The sequence below is a fragment of the Cornus florida genome, unplaced genomic scaffold (assembly GCF_030987335.1).
Source record: "Cornus florida cultivar Cherokee Brave unplaced genomic scaffold, ASM3098733v1 CherokeeBrave_3.0.0_Hap2_Chr01, whole genome shotgun sequence".
Lineage (NCBI taxonomy): Eukaryota > Viridiplantae > Streptophyta > Magnoliopsida > Cornales > Cornaceae > Cornus > Cornus florida.
Window position 1 is genome coordinate 97,087,367 of NW_026775571.1, and position 23,187 is coordinate 97,110,553.

The following is a 23,187-nucleotide window of genomic DNA, read 5'->3' on the forward strand; positions in this document are numbered from 1 at the left end:
CTCGATCAATCTTGCGATGGAATATATATAATATATTTATATTGTTTCCTTCTTTTGTCCCAAGCCAATTTCAGACATGAAAACTTCTCTTACATGTATAATCCAGACTTTCCTAACTGGGTCGTACTCGCCTATGGACGCCTAGATCCAAACCCAAAGTCTAACGCTAACGGATAGGTTTAAGAAATTTATTGGATTTTGAAAAATTGAAACTCTCAACATGCAGTCCATTCAAACCAGTATTGGTGGATCTACAAGCCCAATTGCGAGAGAACCAAAAAAAGAGCCAACCATCAAGGCGTCTAGATCCATCACTGTTCCCAATCAGGACCACTTTTTAAAAGTTATACATCATGGGCTCATAACACACACACAAACAGAAGGAAAGCAGAGAAAAGAAAGGAATTTCATACTTGGACTAGGCTGATATGTTTTAAGGACTGACTTGGGCTGAAAAAGTTTGGCCCGGTTCTAAGATGGGTTATGGTGGAGATCCAATACATTGTTAAGTGGATTATAATCAGAGTGATGGCCCGGCCCGGCCAGTAATTTATTTCTTTTTGATCAATAACATATTCATTTTGATAACCCAAGGTCGCATAATAAACCAAGAGAAGCTACCACTAGGCCATTATTAGCCATAGACCCAATTTGAAAAAAATATAACTTCTACATCATAAATTTAGTTATTAAAAACAATTATATATAAATATCTCATCACTTTTAAATTATCTCTTCATTTTTTTAATATATTTTTTATATTAGAAAAACCTGTACATTGACCAAATAACTTGCATGTTTTACAAAATTCAACGTCTCTATTGATATTCAACTCTAACTAATATCAAGTCATTTTACTAAAACTCTCCCACAACCTATTTTCAACATCCATCAAGTGTAAATTATTGCATAGTTGTTATAACCTTTACTTGAGGTAAAAGAGCTTACACTATTTTTACTTGGTAAAAAGAAAAATGCAGGTGTACCAAGGACACCCAGTGACTATTAAGAATTTAAAAGTTAAGAATCAAGTTTGATTCTAATCAGACTCCACAATAGCAGGAGTGTCGCACATTGGAATAGTCCTAGCAACACCCTTTAAAGCGATTAAGTTCATTTTATAGTTTTTTTAGAGACTTAGAAGAGTTATTTATGACAAGATAATTTTAAGACTTTTTCATTATTATTATTATTATTATTTTGGCATTTTGCCCAAATCATAATAGAAAGTTACAATGTCCAACATGTAATAATCATGACTCCACGAGCAACAGAGCATTATCCATTAGCGAAGTGTAGCCCCTCTGTTTGAACTTTGGAGGGTTCCTGTGCCGGGGCTCCATGCAACCCACATTGAGCTCTATGTTGTGCATCAAAACGACATGAATCCTAGTCCTTCCCCTCCCTACTAGCATGCATTAATTAGACTCTCTAGCAGCTACACAATGCTCTTGAGAATGAGACTGAGAACCAAAAATTGGGCCGGCCCACTTTGTAGTCACAGCCCTTTAGAACATATCATCACTGCTCCAAGTCGGGCCCACTTTGTAGGCACACAAAATTGGATTTCCACTTCCTAAAGTAACACATCATGGGCTGATTAAACACACACAAAAAGAACAGAAAAGAAAAGAATTCCATTGGACTGGATCTATTTACACCGAAACTTGTGTAATCGTGTTTTCAAGGCCCAATGACACACTGGACCAGAATCGAGATACAGTACATTATAATTTGATTAGCTTCGTAGTGGCTAGTGCTGGCCTAAGTCACATAATTTTTCTCAATGACTATCACTCTAACGCTCCACCAGCTCTTCTACTCTCACGCTTCGTGTGCTTCTACTCTGACTCCCACTACGTGTGACTTAGATTTTATCGCCCCTGATTTATGTGACTTTGGTACTGAGCCGACCAATAATTTATTTACCATAAAAAAAAAAAAAAATAAAAACCCACTTGCATGAGTGAATAATGAAGTTTGGTTTTATATTTATTTGATACTGAGAGTGGGGCCATGTAACTATCAAAAAGTCCTTGTACATTGATGGGTGGAAGGACTGAAGCAGTGGCTAAAACCAGTTGTGAGCCCAGCGAAAAAGACTAGTGTCCTTTTCCTGGAAAAGGCAAGCCAGAAGGGTATATGATATATCCACCCCTTGATATGGTATTCCAGCTTTCATTTTAGTACGTACACCTCTCTCTCTCTTCTTGGTCACTGTCAAAATTTGTGCCCAATATAAACCATCCAAATATCACCTTCCGCTAAAAGCAATTTCGTTTTTCTAATCTTCTTTGTGAATCCCACTTTCTTTTTGTCCATATTGCCCTTTGATAACCAAATATTCGAATTCAAACCATCATATCATTTTTATTTGGGTGTTTAAGGTGTCAAAATTTTAACGGAAAAAGCAGGACCATGAAATTTTAATTTTTTTTTAGTATTTTATACTTATTATTTTCTTCTTTTTGTATTAAATACCTAAAATTTTTTAAAATTATCCCTACTAAAATTATAGAAAAATTCTACTATTGCCCTCTTAACACAAGCCGCCCCTTTGCATAATCTCCTAGGTCCGTTCCTAAAAAAAGGTACATTTATCATACAAGTTTGCTTCCTCCTCCTCCTCCTCCTTTTCTTTTTTTTTTTTTTAATAAGTGCCATCATTTTTATTTCAACAAATTTTAAATTAATAAGATTTTTGAATTAGGGTCACATAGGGTGAAAACAAATAAACAGTATGTTTGTATATAGAGATAAAGTTGTGTACATTTAATCCCCTCGAAGTTTGCCATCATCATCTCCCTAATGACAACTAGACCAACAATTTTTTTTGTCTTTTTCTATCAACCGTTGATGTTAGTATGTACTTCTTTTGATTGCGAGGCGGGGTAGGTTATGTCACTTTTATTATTTACTAAAATAAAACTAGCACAATATACCCAAATTGGGTTGATAAATAAGTTGACACAACTTTTAAATTACTAGGTGGTAGATATTTAATATATTAACGAACACTTTCAGCAAAGTAACAAGGTCTTAAAAATATTAAATATATATTTATAAAATTTTTAAAGATACATATATAATCGGGGGCAGGGGCGGGTTTACCAATAAATTCGTCCCGTCCCAAACACACTTTGGGTTTTCAATTATTTTATCATATTTATCCCAAATTCATTTAAAGAGCTACCAAATCCACCCCATTAGGGCGCGGAACGGGTCGGAAGAAATTACCATCTCTCGTATCACCAGAGACAGAAAATAACGAGGAGAGAGAGGGAGAGGGGGGATGATTTAGGGAGTACTGGTGAGGAACACCGAAGAAAGAGAGGGAGAGAACGAGTTAATTGTGTGGGTACTATTCCTTATTAGAAAGCTGATCTAGAAAATATTTTACGAATCATCGCCAAACACCAAAAAATAAGACATAAAAAAAATATTTTATAAGAAAAATATTCTACCTTCAAACAATCGTTGTTTGAAGCCTTAATTTTCTTTTCAACTTGTCAAAAAATACACACACTCAATTTTCCTCATGCGAGGCTCGGTAATTGACACACACTTTTGCGGCCCTTGGTAATTGACACAAACTTTTGCGGCCGAGATTTTGAACACAAGACTTTTTTCAAGCTTTATTGAGTTCACGAATCACGACTTCTTAGAGACCTGGACTATTACGAGTGTGAAAGACACTTCTATTTTAAAAGCACATTACTCAGTTCTGATTCTTCTTATTTAAAGAAGAATTCTGGAACAAAAAATAAAACCTCAAACTCATGTCGGTGACACTAATATTTAAGCATCTGAACCTAGGTAATGCTTTTCTTGTTTCTTAAATTTTATAAAGTTAATTGATCAGTCTATGGCTTCAATATGCACAAACTTTTACCTAGTCATCTTAGAGCGTGCACAAAGTGCAGCGCATCAGCTTGAATGGTGTTTTCGCTAGCGCGCAATTTACCAAACCTCGAAATTTATTCAAAAGGTTTAAAGTAATTCGAACGTACTTACAAAAATTGATAAAACTTAAATAGTACAAGCGTTTATATGTTTAAAGAAGAATGTTAAATATAATCGTGATACTACGATAAAGGCTGTCCTTAAATTTATAGATCCGTTAATAAAATCCTACTAATTTTTGCATAGTTGGCTTTGTAGTGGAGGTGGAATTTACTTCCTTTGAAAATCATTTTGGGGAGGGTTTGAGCCGTCTCCTTAATTTTTTCAAGAAAAATTCGGATGATTTACAACCACATTTAGCACACCTCGTGTTTTTTTATGTAAATACTAAGTGGCTAAAAATATTCCATTTTATGTTGCATTCCGTGTGACATTCAAAAACTTTTCATTTTTGTCGGTTTCAATTGGACAAAGGTTGTAATGAGATCAAAATTTCATTAACACCACAATATGTGAAGTACATTCATTTTACTAAAATTATTAAAATACCCATTACCTATTAGACACAAATTTTTTTTCTCAAATTTCAACTCAGGACAACTTAGAGAAGAAAAGAGCAAGTGCTTGGGCTCAATCGCCACCGAGTTCACTCGTCCAAATTTGAGTTCACTCGGTCGAGTCATCGCCCAAGAAAAAATCCATACCAGTAACCAAATAAACAATTGAAGTTTCATTTTTTTGGGTTACTAACAATGATCAACCATCGAACCCATCGGGAAAAAGTGGTCTAACCATCGAACCCGGTCTGACTCCACACTGCATCCCGAACCCGGCTCATGTCCCGACCCTTTAGAGTCCGACCCACACCCTCAAAAACCGAGTTCCGGCTCCGTGCATATGCCAAATACTCGTGTGGTGGAACCATCTCCGACTCGCGATCGTCCATACCATCATCCGAGTCATGCAGCGATTCAACTGAGTCAACTCGATAAATCTTTGACCAATCGGGTACGTTCATTGGGGCCGACGCTGCCATGTGGAGTCCACGTGGAGACGCAAGGCTGTCCTGGCTCCGATACTGGTGCACGATCCTAGACGACGCCGTTTTTCCCGAATTGTCAAACGCCAGAGACAGCCCACCCACGTGGCGGTCTTCCCGGGAAACGCCCCGGCGGCTCCTGACACTCACGCCTCCGTTACTCTCAGGAGTGTCGCGTGGACTCCACTCGCTGTGCGAGCCGTTCATGGAATGATCATCGCCGTTGACCATGTCGTCAACCATTGACCACACATCTTCTTCGCCCAGCTCCGATCCTTCCGTCACCGCCCCTTGGCCGTGACCGTGACTATAGCTACCCAACAAGCGCTCGCTCCGGCTGGTTGTCAGTTTCCGACCTTTCGCCATGTATCATCACCAAAACCTCCGGTCACCGACGTCACAAATATATATACATCTAATACATATATGATATATAGAGATATATTCGTGTATATATATATATAATATAGTTTTTGTGACTATAGCTCCATTAGAACTGCGTCTTAACATAAGTAATCCATGAAGCGAACGCTTGTATATATAAGAATTGAAGATTCCACAGAGGACCCCACTTTCATTTCATTTGAATTTGGGGTTCATTTTGTCTGCATTTCATAATGCTACAATCAGGACAAACATATATTGGTGAGAATAGAAGACAGGCACGAAAATGTAAATGGAAGGCAATTGGCGGGAGTGCAGAGCCACGCGCGTGATCAGGCGCGTTGGGACACGTGCGAATTACTAGAAGGAAAAGTGACTCAGTCAAAAAGGAGTCTCCCCACACATGATTTTAGCTGATGTGGACATTAGATTCACCTGTCAGTGGTAATTTCAGTTGCGATTCATTTCATATATATATAATTTACTAGCAACAGCTAAATGTTAGTGAATTGATCACAACGTATATACAAATGATTATGGGTTTGAACAATTTTAGCATTAGATAGGGGAACATAGAAGGAAATTAGTGTGTAATGTGATAGTCTATTTTTCATTTTCACTCACACTCCCATGTCAACAGTCGGATAAAGCAATCAAAATTAAACGTGTGATAAAGTTATTAGAAATGCCTTCAAAAAACATAACTATTTTAGCAGACAGTGTTTTAACGAGCACAACTAATATCGTTCTGAAATTTAAATATTTATTATCATTTTTTTAGACATTTTCAGGACATTACGGATAATTTTATAATTATTATTTTTTTACGAGAATGGGATTAAATTCAATTTGAAAAATTACGAGTATAACATTTTTAAAAACAGAAAATAACAAACATCTATCAATAAGTTCCAACTTAGTGATTTCATTCATAATTAAAAGTATAAAACAAGAAAAAGTTATTTATATATATGTAGAATAATATATTATATTATTACTTTTTAAAGTATTCATATTACATTTGTGTCTTTTTTTTTTTTTTTTAATTATGTTTAATCATCATGTCCGTGTTGCATTATATACTTGTCCTTTATCCGTATTCCTGCTTCTAAATTTTTTTATAAATAAGTAAAATATATAATAACTAGAATATCAAGAAATGGAGAGAGATTTCATGAGTTTGAGAATAAGACAAATGATTAGGATGAGATCACTCGTTTTTTAGAATTGATAAATAAAATATTTACAAAAATTATTTTGCTTTCATGTTGAATTTTCTGAGAACCACTTTCAAAGAATTGTCTCATTTTTCAGTCTTGTAATAAAGATTACTTTATGACACAACCATGTTGATAAATAAAAAATAATAAAAAAAGAAAAAAAAATTAATAAAATAAAAATAAACTTTACTATACATATGTCAAAAATTGATTACACCATCAAAGATTATCCGCATCAGATTTCATTCTTTTCACTAAACCTCAATCTTGTTTGACTTGATTATATTCATCTGAACTGGTCCTTTCAAGGGCCGAGACATGGACACTGCCAATAAATGTAGGTCCCACTCAAAAGGGGTCTCCATCAATGCCACGTGGCTAGATATTGACCGGTTGAAAATATATAGATATACAATATCAATTGATTAGGTGTACATAATTGATTGCAAAATGGGATTAGTTTGAAATGAGCAAAAATAATTAGGCAATTGTGGGAGGGGGGTTAAGAAAATCAAAGTCTGTGATGAGTGCACATTCGACGGTTGAGAATAAGTGGTGGTGGGGACAGCATGGGTCCCACTAGTGCTTGTACCTTTTGAAATAAACAATTAGCCTTGTTTTCATTCACCATCAAAGGCCACTTCACATCACAATCAAGGTCTACCCCCTGAAGGGCCCAAAACTTAATCAAGGCTATTGTTTTCTACCATGTGTGTGTGTGTGTGTGTGTGTGTGTGTGTGTGTGTGTGTTTTTTGTTTTGTTTGGGTTTATTGCATTTCACTATGTTTGGTTGTTTGTGATACTGCAGTAAATACTAAATACCATGTATGATAATAGGTGAAGAGTATTTCTCTTATTGAGGACCCTATCATGCTGGCCCTTCGAGCGCGGGGTTGGGACCCTAATCTGCAGTGACCGGACTTGGGTGTTGGACCCCATTCACTGGTTGGAGTAATTGCCAGATGCGGACCCCTTTGTTCCCAAGTTGGGCTCATGGTTACAATTAATCAAGGATCCTATGTTGGGGGTCTGGCCTTTCAATGTCCAAACAAGTGGAACAACGGAACCACAAAGCTTTATACTTTAAAAAAATGATATAATTGACGACAACTTTTATTCGACTATACCATCGAATTGGTGTGATAATTAATAATTGATATATATAATTCGAAAAGTATTTTCATTCATTTGAAGAGTTGACAAGAATTCTTATTGAATTTTATTTATTGGGGGTAATTCATAAAAACTGGTCGATTTTTGTAACAGTACTTTTATATTTTTCTTGTGTTCACAGTTTGCAAAACTTATGTCTCGCTATGAGAATTATGCCTTTCTCCAACATTGAAGACTTTCTAAATGTAATAAAAAATGGTGATTCAAGTGATATTGAGTATAAAACACACTTGATTCATTCTCCTAGAATCCCGTATTGTGTAGATTTTGTCCTCTTTGTATATCTTCGTATTCAAATTTTTTAAAACAATATTTATATAATTAGGAGGTGTCCACACATAAAAATATCAATAATTACTTTCCGAAATGATGTGGAGGCGTCACACAACCCTCCTATGATTAGGTTAAGACCGCAAAAACTACATTTAGAGGCAACCGATAAAACAAGTTAACTAAAATTTTTTTATTACTCAATTTAAAATTTTAAGTTTGGTAGCTGATTTTGTGTTGGTTCAACCTTCAATTATGTGCTATAGTTAATCTACTAGTATATGTCTTTTCTGTTAAAAAAAAAAAAAAAAATGTCCATTATGCTTGATAAGTTCAACAACAAATATATATATATATATATATATATATATATATATATATATATTCAAGTGCTTGATATCGTTGTTTCTATATATTTATTTGCTTAGATCATATAGCGCTTCTGATTTTACATGTTTTGACATGTTTAGGGATTGTTTTGTCAAAGCAATTATTAAGATAGTGAGAATTTTGTTTGCTTGTCACACGATGGGATAGATTATTAATTAAGCTAAAGAGTTAAAGTCATACAATTCATATTGACAAAACACCACTTAAAAAATAAAAAATTTCTTCCCACAGTATAAATTAACTTAAATAATGGAAATAATCAACCTCAGTCACTATGTAAATAATGTCACGCCACGGACCTTTGCTATATGATATGATGTATACGTGTGTGTGTGTGTATATATATTATATACAGACAGTTCTATATGGTATATATATATACACTCCATTAAACTAAAAACAAAGAGGAAAATAAAAAAAAGGAAGTGGGACCCAGACTCGTGTCAGTATATGGAAACATGACAGACCAAAGGCACGAACCTTAATCAATAGTAGTAGCTGATTTCGTCATGCGTTAGGAGTGTTTCCAACGGCCATTGATGCATCCAAGATTTGGGTGTTCCAGAATCAGAATCTCACCTGCTACCCACCAAGAGATGTGCCTGTGATCTCATTCATTGATTTCCAGATAGATACATTTTTATATTGTGTGACTGATTGCATCCTATCATTATCTTAATCCCTTTTTTCATACATATTAACAAAGAATTAGTATAATAATAACTCTCCACTTTGCATTTTTATACTTCACTTGCACTTTCTTTTGTTTTTTTAAATATAGCCCACATAATTAAACACTTCCATGATTAAAAAAAATTTGGGTATCAAAAGTTTTATACTCTCCATTATTAGAAAAGTAATTATGTTTCTCTTTTATTAAAAAATCGAAACTAGTTACAAGAATACAGTACATTGAAACTAGGAAAGCAATCAAGAAATCGAAGCAAAAAACACAAATATTCGTATGGTTCAAAGGCAAAGAGCAAGATTTCATTGTACGATAAATAAGAGAATATTACAAATTTCAACTTCTAAATTTTCCTTTTCTCTTTATTCTCTCATTACACACTATAAATCTTAAACTGAGTCTACAACCAAAAAAAAAAAAAAAAAGTATAAATTTTTTCGAACCAAAACAAATTCGAGTCACAATTTCACAAGTCCTTTATCGTACCAAACAATTTTTTTTAATAGTAAAACAAATATACACTTCTTTTTATCCACATTCGGGCTCGAACTCCCCTCTTTTACTGTGATTGATTTCAACTCACTTGCAGAGGTTGTAATTCACCCACACGTGTAGAGCACATGCTTCGTTAGGTACAATGTATTACAGTGGTTTCGAACTTTATTAATATATGAGAAAATTAATTATTTAATTAGATACGGTGGATATTAGGTTTAAATGCGATTGTACTATATTATAAATGTATATGTGCAATGTGAGATGGGACTATTAGTTTAATTGGTTACTTGTACGAAGGAAGGATCACATAATTTTGATGGAGGATTTGTGGTTTAGTACTGTCAGAGTGAGCCAATGGGATGTGAATCTTACACGTGCTATATGGGCGTGCAAAACACTTTCTCGATGAAGATTCCTAAGTGGGCTCCACACTTCCAACTGTTTCAATTTTCCAATTTAATATCTAAATCATGATTATTTACCAACAAAGTCCTTAGAAAGAAATTAGGGTACACTCACATTCCTTGAAATTTTAATAAATTACATATGAATTTATTACTTTGATTTTGTAAAAAGTGTGAAAAGTCAATAATATCCTTATAATATATTACATGTTACACTTTTGATCAACATGTCTCCAATAATTAGTTAAGAATGTCATGAAATATATATGTGGCAAATCTTACCAGATGTGTAAAGTAATAAACTTACTCATATATAATTTATTATCCAAACTAGAAAAAGTTCAATGTTATCTACCCTAACTATAAATTATATACTAATTAACTACAAGAACTTAATGAATTAACATTAATCATTTGGGTTCACATTAATTTAAGTAGACTGTCGAGAACAGAGATGACATAGTAAGTTGTTAGTATAACTTGTTTATACACAAGTTTTGAAAGTTTTTGTTATGAGCATGCCAATGTGCGGTATTTGTAAAGAACTCACTCGTTTTGCTCTTTTGTTATTAAAAGATGTTTTATCTCTTTAATTATGTTTGACATTGTTTATTGAAATCGTATAAAATCCAATTCAGGTATGGTAGAATTACTCTTAAATGGTATATTCTTTGACTAAACACATGGGAAAAAGTCGGATATAAAAAATAGAACGACTTGGCCGCTCTTCTCCGTGAGTCATTTTCCGAAATTACACTCAAAAAGAGTGTTTTCGAACTATAATCATGGGCTACATATGCATAAACAAGAACATAAATGTATATATACAAAATACACTTAATTATACACACACATACATACAAATTTGTGTATTGGTAACTTAGGTTAAAACATTGGAGGAGAGAGTGAGTGGTGAAAAGAAAGGAGTGATCGCTTTCCATGAAATCAAACGGAAAATGTCACAATCGGGGTGGCGTGGCACTGGAGGAGTCCACCATGCAACACCAAGAATGAGAGAGCAGAGTGGTGGTGACTGCTGACTATAGAGTGGTGGCAGCTCAGCTCAGGTGGTGGGCTCATTTTTATCCACAGGGCTCTAGCCACGCGTGACACTCTACAGAGCAAAGCTCACAGTACACTTCTTTCAAATATCTTCAGTAGGCCTATCCATCCAAACGCCGCCTTAAATTACATATGTGCCCCACCTAGCTCCTCCCACCACAGGGATCGATCATATATATATATATATATATATATGTATGTATGTATGTGTATGTATCAGTATTATGCTATTACCCTTCAACACAATAATTTGGTTCAGTATTTGTACTATTTACCCAATAAAGTCAGGTGCAAATTACTAAATTAGTTTGATCTTGAGTTTACTTGTTCTGAATTTTATCTATACTTCAAATCTAAAATAGAATAAATACATAACCATGCAGGGTCATATGGTTAACTTTGGTTTTATTGGTTCCAGATGTTTTGTTGAATCACAGGTCAGCATGTCTTGCTTTGATCTTAATTTTGTCATTGCAAAACTATATATATATATATATATATATATATATATATATCTCACAGAATATTTCTGTCCTATTGTAGCTCATTGATAATTGGTCATTGCCACACGTAAATTCATCTAAATTAGTGATTTTTTAAGAAAATGATAAAAGTACCAAAATCGTTATTATTATCACATGATATGTCTTTGTAAGGAGAGGTACTTGTCATTGTCTATCATTAATTAAGAGTCTTTATTAAAAAGAAGAACGAATAACAACCGATGTAGTAATACTCAAAATCTTGTCAAAAAGTATTTTTTCGAATTGCACAAAATATACATAGGTGTTTGTAGGTGATTGGTACTTTTAAAATTGTTGGAAGTGCATAATTAGCCTATAATCATCCCATCAAATATTATCACAAAGATCATCAATGGTTATTTTGGAGCATCCTTTTCAAGTTGAACAATTGGATAGCCAAAATTCAAAGTGAGAAACAATGCATTAATTATATGCTGTCGATAGCTTGTCAACACCATTGCATTCAATTTAAAGGAAAAACATAAACCACTTTTAAAAAATGTCCATTTCTCAAACAGGAATGGCGAATTCTGGTGGAATTGTCTATTCAAAATGTTTTGGCAAATTTTTTATTTTTTATTTTTGGCTACATTTGTTTACTATTGAGACAGGTTTTCGGATAGGTTTCACATAAATTAAACCGTTCTGATTAATTATAAGAAAATATATAAATAAGTATGATATTACTAAAGTCATTTTTCCTATATTTATTTTTCATAGTTTTTAGATTTTTGTTACAAAATTAAGAAATTCAACTTGAAAATTTACTATAAAAAATTATCTTGAATTTATTTTTCAAAATTGTGTATAAGAGATTGACTCAAACCTGCCCTCCCTCGAGATGGGACGGTATATGACAAATTTGTAAAAGAAAAAAATTTCCATCACAAGATGGGATGGGTTTGTTGTCGTCTCCAATTTATCATCAATTACAATTATTTGATACAAATATAAAAAGTTGATATATTATCGTGTGTGAGAATGAGATTAATCAAGTGCTTAACTCAAGTAATATTCTCTTCTATTTATAAAAAAAAAAAAGGAACTCCCTAATAAAAGAGTGTGTTTGTAATTTTACTCAAAAATAGTGTAATGATACAAAAATCAATTAACAATATTACTTTCAGTATTTATTTATCAATTTATATTATCACATCAGTAAGATACCAAAAATAGATCGACTCACATAATTCGAGTAGGAGAACAATCAATTTATTCAAAGTTAGATTAATTATGAGATTCCCTCTATTTTGATATACACACAATTAAGTAAGGATATAATTAATTTATAAAGAATGTTACTATTATTATTATAAGTTGTAATTATGTGTATATATATATATATTTAAAGATTCCTATTACTATTACTGGTCATTGCAACCAATCCAACTATATTAATTTAAACCCACTTGAAAGAATCTTGCACTTCCGAAACCAAAATGGGAGCCCACTTTTTTTGACCACATTTCCCCCATTTGGGTCAAGCTCCCTCATCCCTCTCCACAAAACATCAATCACTAATGTTCTTTCCTTTTGAGCTCATCCATTGAAATTGCTTATTAAACATATACATACATATATATATATATAAGTAATTATTCCTTAAATTAACATAATCCTAACCACGGGTATGATTGGCATTATAATCTTTTAGACTATTGGTCCTATAAATTTATGGACAGTAAAGGATGATGTGAATTTCATAATGTTGATTGAAACCCTAGGTAGGTCTTTTAGGCAAGTGGGTAGTCTTATCTTAAAATTGATGTTACATAAACTGCACTAGTGGTTTCCATAGCTAGCTGTTCCTGCAATTGTTGTTACAGTTAATTCCAGCTACAATGATGCTTAACTGAAAAACGACATTGTGATGTCTCAACTTGTGGTACCAGTGCTAGTGTCAAGTCCTTTTCTTATTTTAGGTTGGGTTTTGTACAATCATTAAGTATAGCACCAGAGGCCTTGTTTGGCTATATGAGAGAAAGAAAGGAAATGAAATGAATGATTTGTTTGGCATCTTAAGTTATGTGATTCAGAATTGTCATGTGCCCCGTCACTTTCAAATTAGGACTAAACAAAACCTATGGTATTCACAAACTATATATATATATATATATATATATATATATATAGATGTATTCTTTTGTTTTATTGAATAAATTTATCAACCCATTGGAGAATTTACTTTTTCTAGTGCCAACCAAAAATCCTTCTCATTTCAATGCTAGTTTCTTGCCTACTACAGAGCTACGATCTTATTGGTAATGAATTGGGATCAAAATATTCGATGTCTATGCTTTAATAGTACAAGAATTGAAATACAATTTAGATTTCGTCATGTCTAGTCCATGCAGAGTAAAATGGAGTCTTAGGCTGAGAGAGATTTGTGCGTTATTTTTCGTTCATTTTTGTTTTTAGGGGTTTCAATTCAGAGGTCGGTAACAAAGATGATTGGTCCTCTGAAAGTGGATGGTCCAAGTTGTGTCCGAATGTACTGGTACTGCTAGATGCATTCAATTGGTATTAATTTGTCGGGTCACTGTCGATGGGCTTGTCACAACACAAATGAAAATGTAATAGAATCTAGAAAATATAAAAATTAAAAACATGAATAAATAATAACCTAGCCACAATCATTAAGCCTTTGTTCACCAATTTTGAGGGATTTGTCACAACACAAATGAAAATGTAATAGAATCTAGAAAATATAAAAATTAAAAACATGAATAAATAATAACCTAGCCACAATCATTAAGCCTTTGTTCACCAATTTTGAGGGATTGATGGAATTGGGGATGTTATGAATTAAGAGTCGGAGAAGAAATTTAGGATTTGTTTGGTTTGTAACTCGGAAAATAGTTATTAAGAATTTAAAGAACAGAAAACTGTATTCAGAAAATAATATAAAAATAGAATTTTTTAATTATAGTTGAATTTTAGAAAACTAAACCAATTAGAGTTTTTTATATATATAAAATTATTATCATAATTACAAACGAAGCAGACTCTTACTTCTACCTCATTTTTGTGGTTTAGTTGATTTTTTTTCTCTTGCAGTTCCATTTGATTCTAGAGTATTTATTATTTGTAATACCTTAAATTTTAATAATTTCTTCCTATTATGATTAAAAAATTACTTTTATAATAAAACAAAATTATATTTGATTATGAAAAGTTTTCCAAACAGAATCCTTTGAGTTTGGAAGCTGAATACAAAATAAACTACTACTTTATTATCAATCACTCACACTCCATTGTCGAATCATAAATTAACTTCAAATATGTACATCAAAAATTATGTTTAGCTTTTCCTTTTTCTTTCGTAAGATTTTTGTTTTTAGGGGTGTCAACTCAGAGGTCCGTAACAAAGATGACTGGAGAAACGATTGGTCCTTTGAAAGTGGATGGCCGTAGTTGTGTCTGAATGGTATTGGTAGATACATTCAAATGGGATTAATATGTCGGGTCACTATAGAAGGGCTTATCACAACTTGGATAAAAATGTAATAGAATCTAAAAAAATAGAAAAATTAAAAACATGAATAAGTAACAACCTAGTCACAATCATTAAATGTTTTTATAACTGAATTTTTAAAAAATAATTTTCTAAGAAGTAAATGAAACAGAATTTTTTTTACACAGAAAACTGTTCTCAGAGTTACAAATTAAGCACTCTTAAAGTAACTTGCTTAATTTGTAATTCTAAAAACAGTTTTCAAAAATTCAAAAAGTAGAAAACTGTTATAAGAGAACAATCTTTTATAATTCTTTGAAGATATATATTTTTATAACTGTTTTTTGAAAACTGAATCAAACAAAATTTTTTGTACTACTTTGTGTTTTTTATTTTCTGAGAAAAAAAAACTATTTCTATAATATTCTGTCCCAGTTTTGTGGTTTAGTTTGGCCTGATTTCTTTTCTCTTGGTAGTTTCATTTGATTCTAAAAAAATTATTTTTAGTAATACCTTAAATTTTAAAAATTTCTTCCTATTATGATTTTTTTTTTTCTTTTTCCTATTATGATTTAAAAATTACTTTTATAATAAAACAAAATTATATTTGATTATGAAAAGTTTTCCAATCAGTATCCTTAGAGTTTGGAAGCTGAATACAAAATAAACTACTACTTTATTACGAATCACTCACGCTCCATTAATCATAAAGGTTATTCAAATATGTACATCAAAAATTATATTTAATTTTTCTTTTTTCTTTTTCTTTTTCTTTCGTGATATAAGTGTGTAAAATTGATGAACTGTACTAGAACATATAAGATACAAAGTTAAACCAAACGATATACAGCCCCAATGGGCCACTCAAAGGAAGGGCTATAAGCTAAAGTGCTCAATACAGACTAACAACAGGCCAGAAATCCCAAATAAGCCCACCGAAGCAAATAAACAAAACAACTAGGCCCGAAAAATATAATTAAAAAATCTAATATAGTAATAAATAAATAAGAGAGGCAATATTCGTACTCCACTTTTCTACGTTTGCACTCCATTCTTAAATGAGATAGCAATTCTAACCCTAACTTTATAAATAAATGATTATTATTTTTAAAATGATACAACTGTTTTTTCATATTTATTCTCTTCATCTCTAATCTTTAATATTTTTGATCTCTTTTGACAATACAAAACCCAAGGAGTTGGCTTAGTTGGAAAAAAAAAAATTAGATCCAAGGTTGAATACTTTTTTTTTGCATGACCAAAGAAGAAAAAGAAAAAAATATCAAAAATATATATATATATATTATGTTGAATAAATAGTCTTTTCTGACCGGACCCAAAAAAAAAAGTAACCATTCAAAAAATTCTCTCTTTTGACAAGAAAAAAAAAAAGCTCATAAAATATATTTATTGAAGAAATTATCTCATTTGTCAAGATCCAAAAAAAAAACAAAAAAACAAAAAAAAAAAAGAGGATTAAAAAAAATCTTTTTTGATAAGACCAAAAAATAAAAAATGTTATTTCTATTTGTACACACAAATTTTGTAAGTCTGCAAATAGAAACAAAATATGGAGAAAATAGCAATTTGTTAATTTGAAAAATTTGAGTACAATCCTCTGTAATATTATTCTTTACAAAAAGAATGGTCCTCTGATTCGATCTGTTTTTTGTTGTTGGTTAGACCCAAGGGTTGCACGAGCTTGTTCTTAAATCACCGTGGAATTTGATGAAGAACGGCACGTCGTTGGATGTGCTTGATGTTCTTCACTTTTGGGTGTGGATTCTGAATTTGTGTCTCTGACTTCTGAGTCTCTGGATTTCTGGACTTCTGAATTCTGAATTTGTGTCATTTGTTTCTGAACTTCTGAATTCTGAATTTGTGTCCTTTGTTGAATTTGAGGAAGAACGGCACGTCTTTGGATGTGCTTGTTGTTCTTCGTCTTCAGAGAGGAGAGAATTTGTTGAATTTGGTGAAGAACGGCACGACTTTGGATGTGCTTGGTATTCTTCGCCTCTAGGTTTGCCCTCGGGATTTCTAGCCCTATGAATTTCTGATTCTTTCAATTTCTGGACTTTCTGGATTTCTGAGTTTCTGGATTTTTGGACTCTGACTTTTTGTCCCCTTTCTCCCTTTGTCCAGGCCTCTATTTATAGGCTTCTGGGTTGATAAGATGATGACACGTGTCATCTCCTGATAAGGATACAATTATAACTGGGGCGAGCCAGTTATATTATGATAATTATCCTTAAAAATAATTATTCCAAATATATTTTATTAGGAATAATTATCTTTTTATTTAACCATCTGTGCTGGGCTAATTAAAAATTTTAAGTGGACCAAACTTGGGCAATTAAATAACTTAATTAAACATCAGGCCCATATTTAATGGGTCCATTTGTCAACACCAAAGCCCACTAAAATTTTAATGTCTATAAATTGCACCCACTTTAAGTCCTAAGTTTGACAGGATTTGTCTCCTTTTTCAAATGGAACTTGAAGTATCCAACTTCTTCTTCTTCTTCTTTCTTTCTTTCTTTCTTTCTTTTTTTTTTTTTTTTTTTCGCATTCCTATCCAACTTTGAATTGTAAGATTTCCTCTTTTGCTTTTCTTATCCAACTTTGGATTGGAATTTTACTTTCCTATTTGAACTGAATTATACAAATCCTAATACAAATTGGAGATATTTTGTTGCCTATATATACCATCAATGTTATAGGGTTTGCCATCAATTCTAAAGTCTCTGAAGACTTGTTAGATTGCGGTCTCTACTTGAACACATAATCGGTATGATTTTTCTCTCTCTTTATTTTTTTCCTTGTTCAAGCTTTTTTTTTTTTTTTTTTCACGAATTTTTTTTTTTCTTCTCTCTTTTTCTTCCATGCATTTTTTTTTTTCTATTCCTTTTTTTTTCATTTTTTTTTTTTTAAATTTTTTTTTCAAATCATGTTTTTTTTCATGCTTTTAGTCCCTCTGGGACCCATTGTTCCGTTGGAATCTATTTAGTCCGTCAGGACCCATTGTTTCTTCGGAACGCGTCTAGTCCGTAAGGACCCGTTGTTCCTTCGGAATGCATCTAGTCCGTAAGGACCCGTTGTTCCTTCGGAACGCACTTAGTCCGTAAGGACCCATTATTCCTTCGAAACGCAACTAGTCCATAAGGACCCATTGTTCCTTTGGAACCAAAATCTTCCATGCATGTCATTCCACACTTTTGATTTTTTTGATTTTTTTTTTTTTTTTTTTTCAGGGGATGCTAGTCAACCATGGTGTTTTCCAAGAGTTTCAAGCCCTATACTATCACCGTTTTAGAGCGAAAACAGACTCTGAGAGGTCATGCCACCAGCACAAACAATGTCGTCAGCAGCCACAAATCGACTCGGAGAGCAACGAGATATGTAGATGTAGGGCGGCTTTACTAACAGCTCAGACAACATTATCAACACTCGTTGCCAAAGTGTCTTCATCAGCCATGGATCATCCAGCAGCCATTGATAGAGCAAAATAAACTCCAAGAGGTCATGCCACCAGCACAGGCAGTGTTGTCAGCATCCACGAATCGACTCGGAGAGCAACGACAGATGTAGATGGAGAAAAGTTTTACCACTAGCTCAGACAACGTTGTCAACACTCGTCGCCAGAGCGTCTTCATCAGCCATGGATCATCCAGTAGCCATTGATAGAGCGAGACCAGACTCCGAGAGGTCATGCGACCAGCACAGAAAGTGTCGCCAGCAGCCATAAATCAATCTAGAGAGCAACAACAGATGCAGACTTCAGACAGTAAGAACAAACTCCAAGAGGTCATACCACCGGCATTGTTAGCCATCGTCACAGCGTCTTCATCAGCTATGGATCATCAACAGCCATTGATAGAGCAAAATAAACTCCGAGAGGTTATACCACCAGCATTTTTAACCATTATCAGTTTTGATGATGATTTCAAGTCGAAGCTCCACCAAAGGATCTGACTCAGTGTGTAAGTTTACTCATCCACCAGACACCAGTAGCCACTTGACATGAAGTTACCGAGTTACGCAAGTGTGCTTGTGCATATTTGTCTCGAAAATAGAACTCTGTTGCAGATGCTGTAAGGATATGATAGACAAAGCTTGCATGCCTATGCCTCCGTGTGGTGATTTGTTTTTACTTCAGCAATATCTTGGCGATGCCTTGGTGGCAAGTCAATTTTATTTATTTCTTCCAGTCATACCTCGATGACGAACAAAATATATATATATTTTTCTTCAATGATAGCTCAACGAAAATATTTTCCAGCAATACCTCGACGGTGAGCAGAATTTTTCTTGGCATCTACAATCTGGCGACGAACCAATTTATTTCTTCGCAACTACACTTTGTCAAATCAAAATTTCCTTTGTAGCTACAATTATGGTGAGAGACCAAAATTCTTCTTTGCAGCTATATTTTGGCGGTGGGCCAAATTTCTTCCTTGTAACTACAATTTGGCGACAGACCAAAATTTTCTTTGCAACTACACTTTGGTGGCATGCCAAGTTGAAAATTTGTGACGAGCGACAACAATATCTTGACAGCAAGTGAAGTTGACAAATTGCGACTAGCCTTTTTAATATTATGTGACAAGCACACTTTGCCATTTTGCAACTTTAAGGAGGTTTTGTTTTTTTTTTGAGAACTTAGAATAAAATCCTAAGTTGCTTATGTACCCTCAAAAGAGAAAGGGATCAAGTCATCACGTAATTCAATAAAGACACATTTTTTTTTTCAAAAATAGTTTATACTCGTGTCAAGGAGTGTCAGTTTTTTTCTTCAGGTAGACAGTTAAAACTCGTGTCAAAGAGTATAATTTATTTATTTATTTTTTTTTTTGAGACAGTTTAACCTCGTATCAAGGAGTTCTTGATATTTTTTTTTTAGGTAGATAGTTTAAACTCGTGTCAAGGAGTGTCATTTTTTTTTTTTTTTTTTTTTGGGAGACAATTTAATCTCGTATCAAGGAGTTCTTGATTTTTTTTTTTTTTGAGACACTTTAAACTCGTATTAAGGAGTTCTTGATTTTTTTTTTTTTAGGTAGACAGTTTAAACTCGTGTCAGGGAGTATCATCGACAGTTTAGGCTCGTATCTGGGAGCACCATCGACAGTTTAGGCTCGTAACTGGGAGCACCTTAACTTTAATAATTTTCTTCAACTTTGCAAGAATCAGACGTCAATCTAAGCTTATACTGGAGGGCACGGACTATCTCGTCGTCACTTTGATGATTTTCTTCTTTGTTTCCTTGACTTAATGCCCCCTGTGATTTTGCACTTTCGGTTGAAGTCATTGTTGTAGCATGGTGCATTTCTTGATGCAAGTCTTTCGAGATTATGCTTATAATAAAAGATGAAGCTATTTCGTCATCCGAGTTCGGAAGTATATTGTCTTCTTCTTCGGACTCACTTATCTCATCTTTTTGAAGGTTGTCGGATATATCAGGAACATCTTCTTTAGCACCATGATTTTCTATGCTAAGCTCCATGTCGTGGGCTCGAGTAACAAGCTCTTCAAATGTGCGAGGCTTAATCCTTTGTAGGATGTAAAAAAGCTCCCAACGCATGCCTTGTATACATGCTTCAACTGTAGAAATTTCAGACAAACGATCCTTGCAGTCAAGACTTAGAGCTCGCCAACGGTTGATGTAGTTAACCACGGGTTCATTCTTCATTTGTTTTGTATTTGTAAGCTCCAACATACTAATAGTACGATGAGTGCTATATAAACGGTTGAGAAATTCTCGTTCCATCTGCTCCCAACTGTCAATACCTCTAGCTTTGAGGTCTGTGTACCAATCAAATGCATTCCTTTTGAGGGAACGAACGAATTGCTTGACAAGGAGATCTCCGTCTATACCAGCATTGCCGCAAGTCTCTACAAAGTGTGCGACATATTGCTTGGGATTGCCTTTTCCGTCAAACTGTTGAAGCTTTGGAGGTTGATACCCAACCGGCATTTTTAAAATGTCAATTCTTTCTGTGTAAGGCTTTGAGTACATGTGAACACTTTGAGGGACGCCATTGTATTATTCTCTTATGCAATTCACTATCATGTCTTGAAATTGTTGGACATAAAGTAAGATAACAAAGGCAACATCAATTGTTGGATTGGCGTACACGTCATTTTGATTATCAATTGGAGTGTTCTCTGGCATGGAATTAGAATGAGGAATTCGGCCTTTGCTTGACTCAGCATTGTCATCACGTAATTTTAACTTTTCTGTCAGCGAGGTAATTTTGAGATCTTGCTCCTTGAGAGAGTGTTGTAATCTTTAAATTGCACGAACCATAGTCGTCAATTGCTCTTCATACGAGGTAGTACTCGTCATTAAGACTGGTACAGTGATGGAGTCAAAAAATCTTTGGCCTTGGGTGGACTAGCCTTGAACTTGAACTTGTGACTGGAGTAACCTTTGAGGTTATAGAAACCTTCCTCCTTGCCCCCAGCGAGGTGAAGGCGGTATGAGTTTGAGTTGTTACTTTGACAGATTTGGCAGAATTGACTCTCATCGCATCGTGCTGTCTTTTGGCAGGAACGAATTATTTGACCATGCTCCACATCATTGAACTTGCAGAGGTGTTTGTACTACTTGACGAAGTTATAACCTTCTTGCCACCTTTTATGATGGTATTGATGTTGTTCGTCTTGACCGCGATGTCTTTGGTGGTGTTCTTGCTCTTTGTCTGAATCTTGTTAAAAGTTATAAAATCTAACGATGAATTTATTGAGGATTTGATGTAGGAGAAAGAGATGAGAGGCAGAGGATGTCCCACCGGGCGTGCCAAAAATTTGTACACACAAATTTTGTAAGTCTGTAAATAGAAACAAAATATGGAGAAAATAGTAATTTATTAATTTGAAAATTTTGAGTACAATTCTCTGTAATAATATTCTTTACAAAAAGAATGGTCCTCTGATTCGATCTCCTTTTTGTTATTGGTTGGATCCAAGGGTTGCACGAGATTGTTCTTGAATCAACGTAGAATTTGATGAAGAACGGCACGTCGTTAGATGTGCTTGTTGTTGATCACCGTGGAATTTGATGAAGAATGGCATGTCGTTGGATGTACTTGTTGTTGATCATCGTGAAATTTGATGAAGAACGGCACGACTTTGGATGTGCTTGATGTTCTTCACTTTTGGGTGTGGATTCTGAATTTGTGTCTCTGACTTCTGAGTCTCTAGATTTCTGGACTTCTGAATTCTGAATTTGTGTCATTTTGTTTCTGGACTTTTGAATTCTGAATTTGTGTCTGAATTTCTGAACTTCTGAATTTGTATCCTTTGTTGAATTTGAGGAAGAACGACACGTTTTTGATGTGCTTGTTGTTCATCGTCTTCAGAGAGGAGAGAATTTGTTGAATTTGGTGAAGAACGGCATGACTTTAGATGTGTTTGGTATTTTTCACCTTCAGGTTTGCCCTCGGGATTTCTGGCCTTCTGGATTTCTGATTCTCTCAATTTCTGGACCTTCTTGATTTCTGAATCTCTGGATTTCTGGACTTTGACTTTTTGTCCCCCTTCTTCCTTCCTCCAGGCCTCTATTTATAGGCTTTTTGGGTTGATAAGATGATGACACGTGTCATCTCCTGATAAATATAAAATTATAACTGGGTCGGACCGGTTATATTATGATAATTATCCTTAAAAATAATTATTCCAAATATTTTTTATTAGGAATAATTATCTTTTTATTTAACCATCTGGGCTGGGCTAATTAAAAAATTTAAGTGGACCAAACTTAGGCAATTAAATAACTTAATTAAACATTAAACCCATATTTAATAGGTCCATTTGTCAACACCAAAACCCACTAAAATTTTAGTGTCTACACTATTAAATAAATTATTTTTTTTGACAGAACTCATAAAAAATGACCAAAAAAACAAGTTACCTTTTTGACCGGACTCAAAAAAAAAAAAAAAAAAAACCTCAAAAAAATGTTAACTATGTTGAATAAATTATTTGTTTTGTATATATATATATATATATATAAAAACACAATATTGAAAAAATTGACTGCAAAAAATAAAATTATCAGTATACAATAAATTATCTTCTTTTAGAGGACCTCGAAAAAGAAAAAGAAAAAGAAAGTATAGCACATGAAAGAAAAATATAGTAAAGAAAGTAAATAAGGTAAAAAAGAAGAAGTTAAAGTT

At 33.6% G+C, this 23,187-nt stretch overlaps 1 protein-coding gene across 1 annotated transcript; it reads right to left on the bottom strand.

The window, feature by feature from the left end:
• Positions 1-4,414: 4,414 nt before the first annotated feature.
• Positions 4,415-5,472, bottom strand: LOC132308238 (protein S40-5). Its single transcript, XM_059806262.1, has one exon. The coding sequence runs from the start codon at positions 5,306-5,308 to the stop codon at positions 4,691-4,693; it is 618 nt and encodes a 205-aa protein (XP_059662245.1). The 5' UTR covers positions 5,309-5,472; the 3' UTR covers positions 4,415-4,690.
• Positions 5,473-23,187: the final 17,715 nt, after the last annotated feature.

What these genes read in the sequence shown, in the direction of transcription:
- LOC132308238 (XM_059806262.1), bottom strand. Translation starts at nt 5,308, where the DNA reads ATGGCGAAAGGTCGGAAACTGACAACCAGCCGGAGCGAGCGCTTGTTG.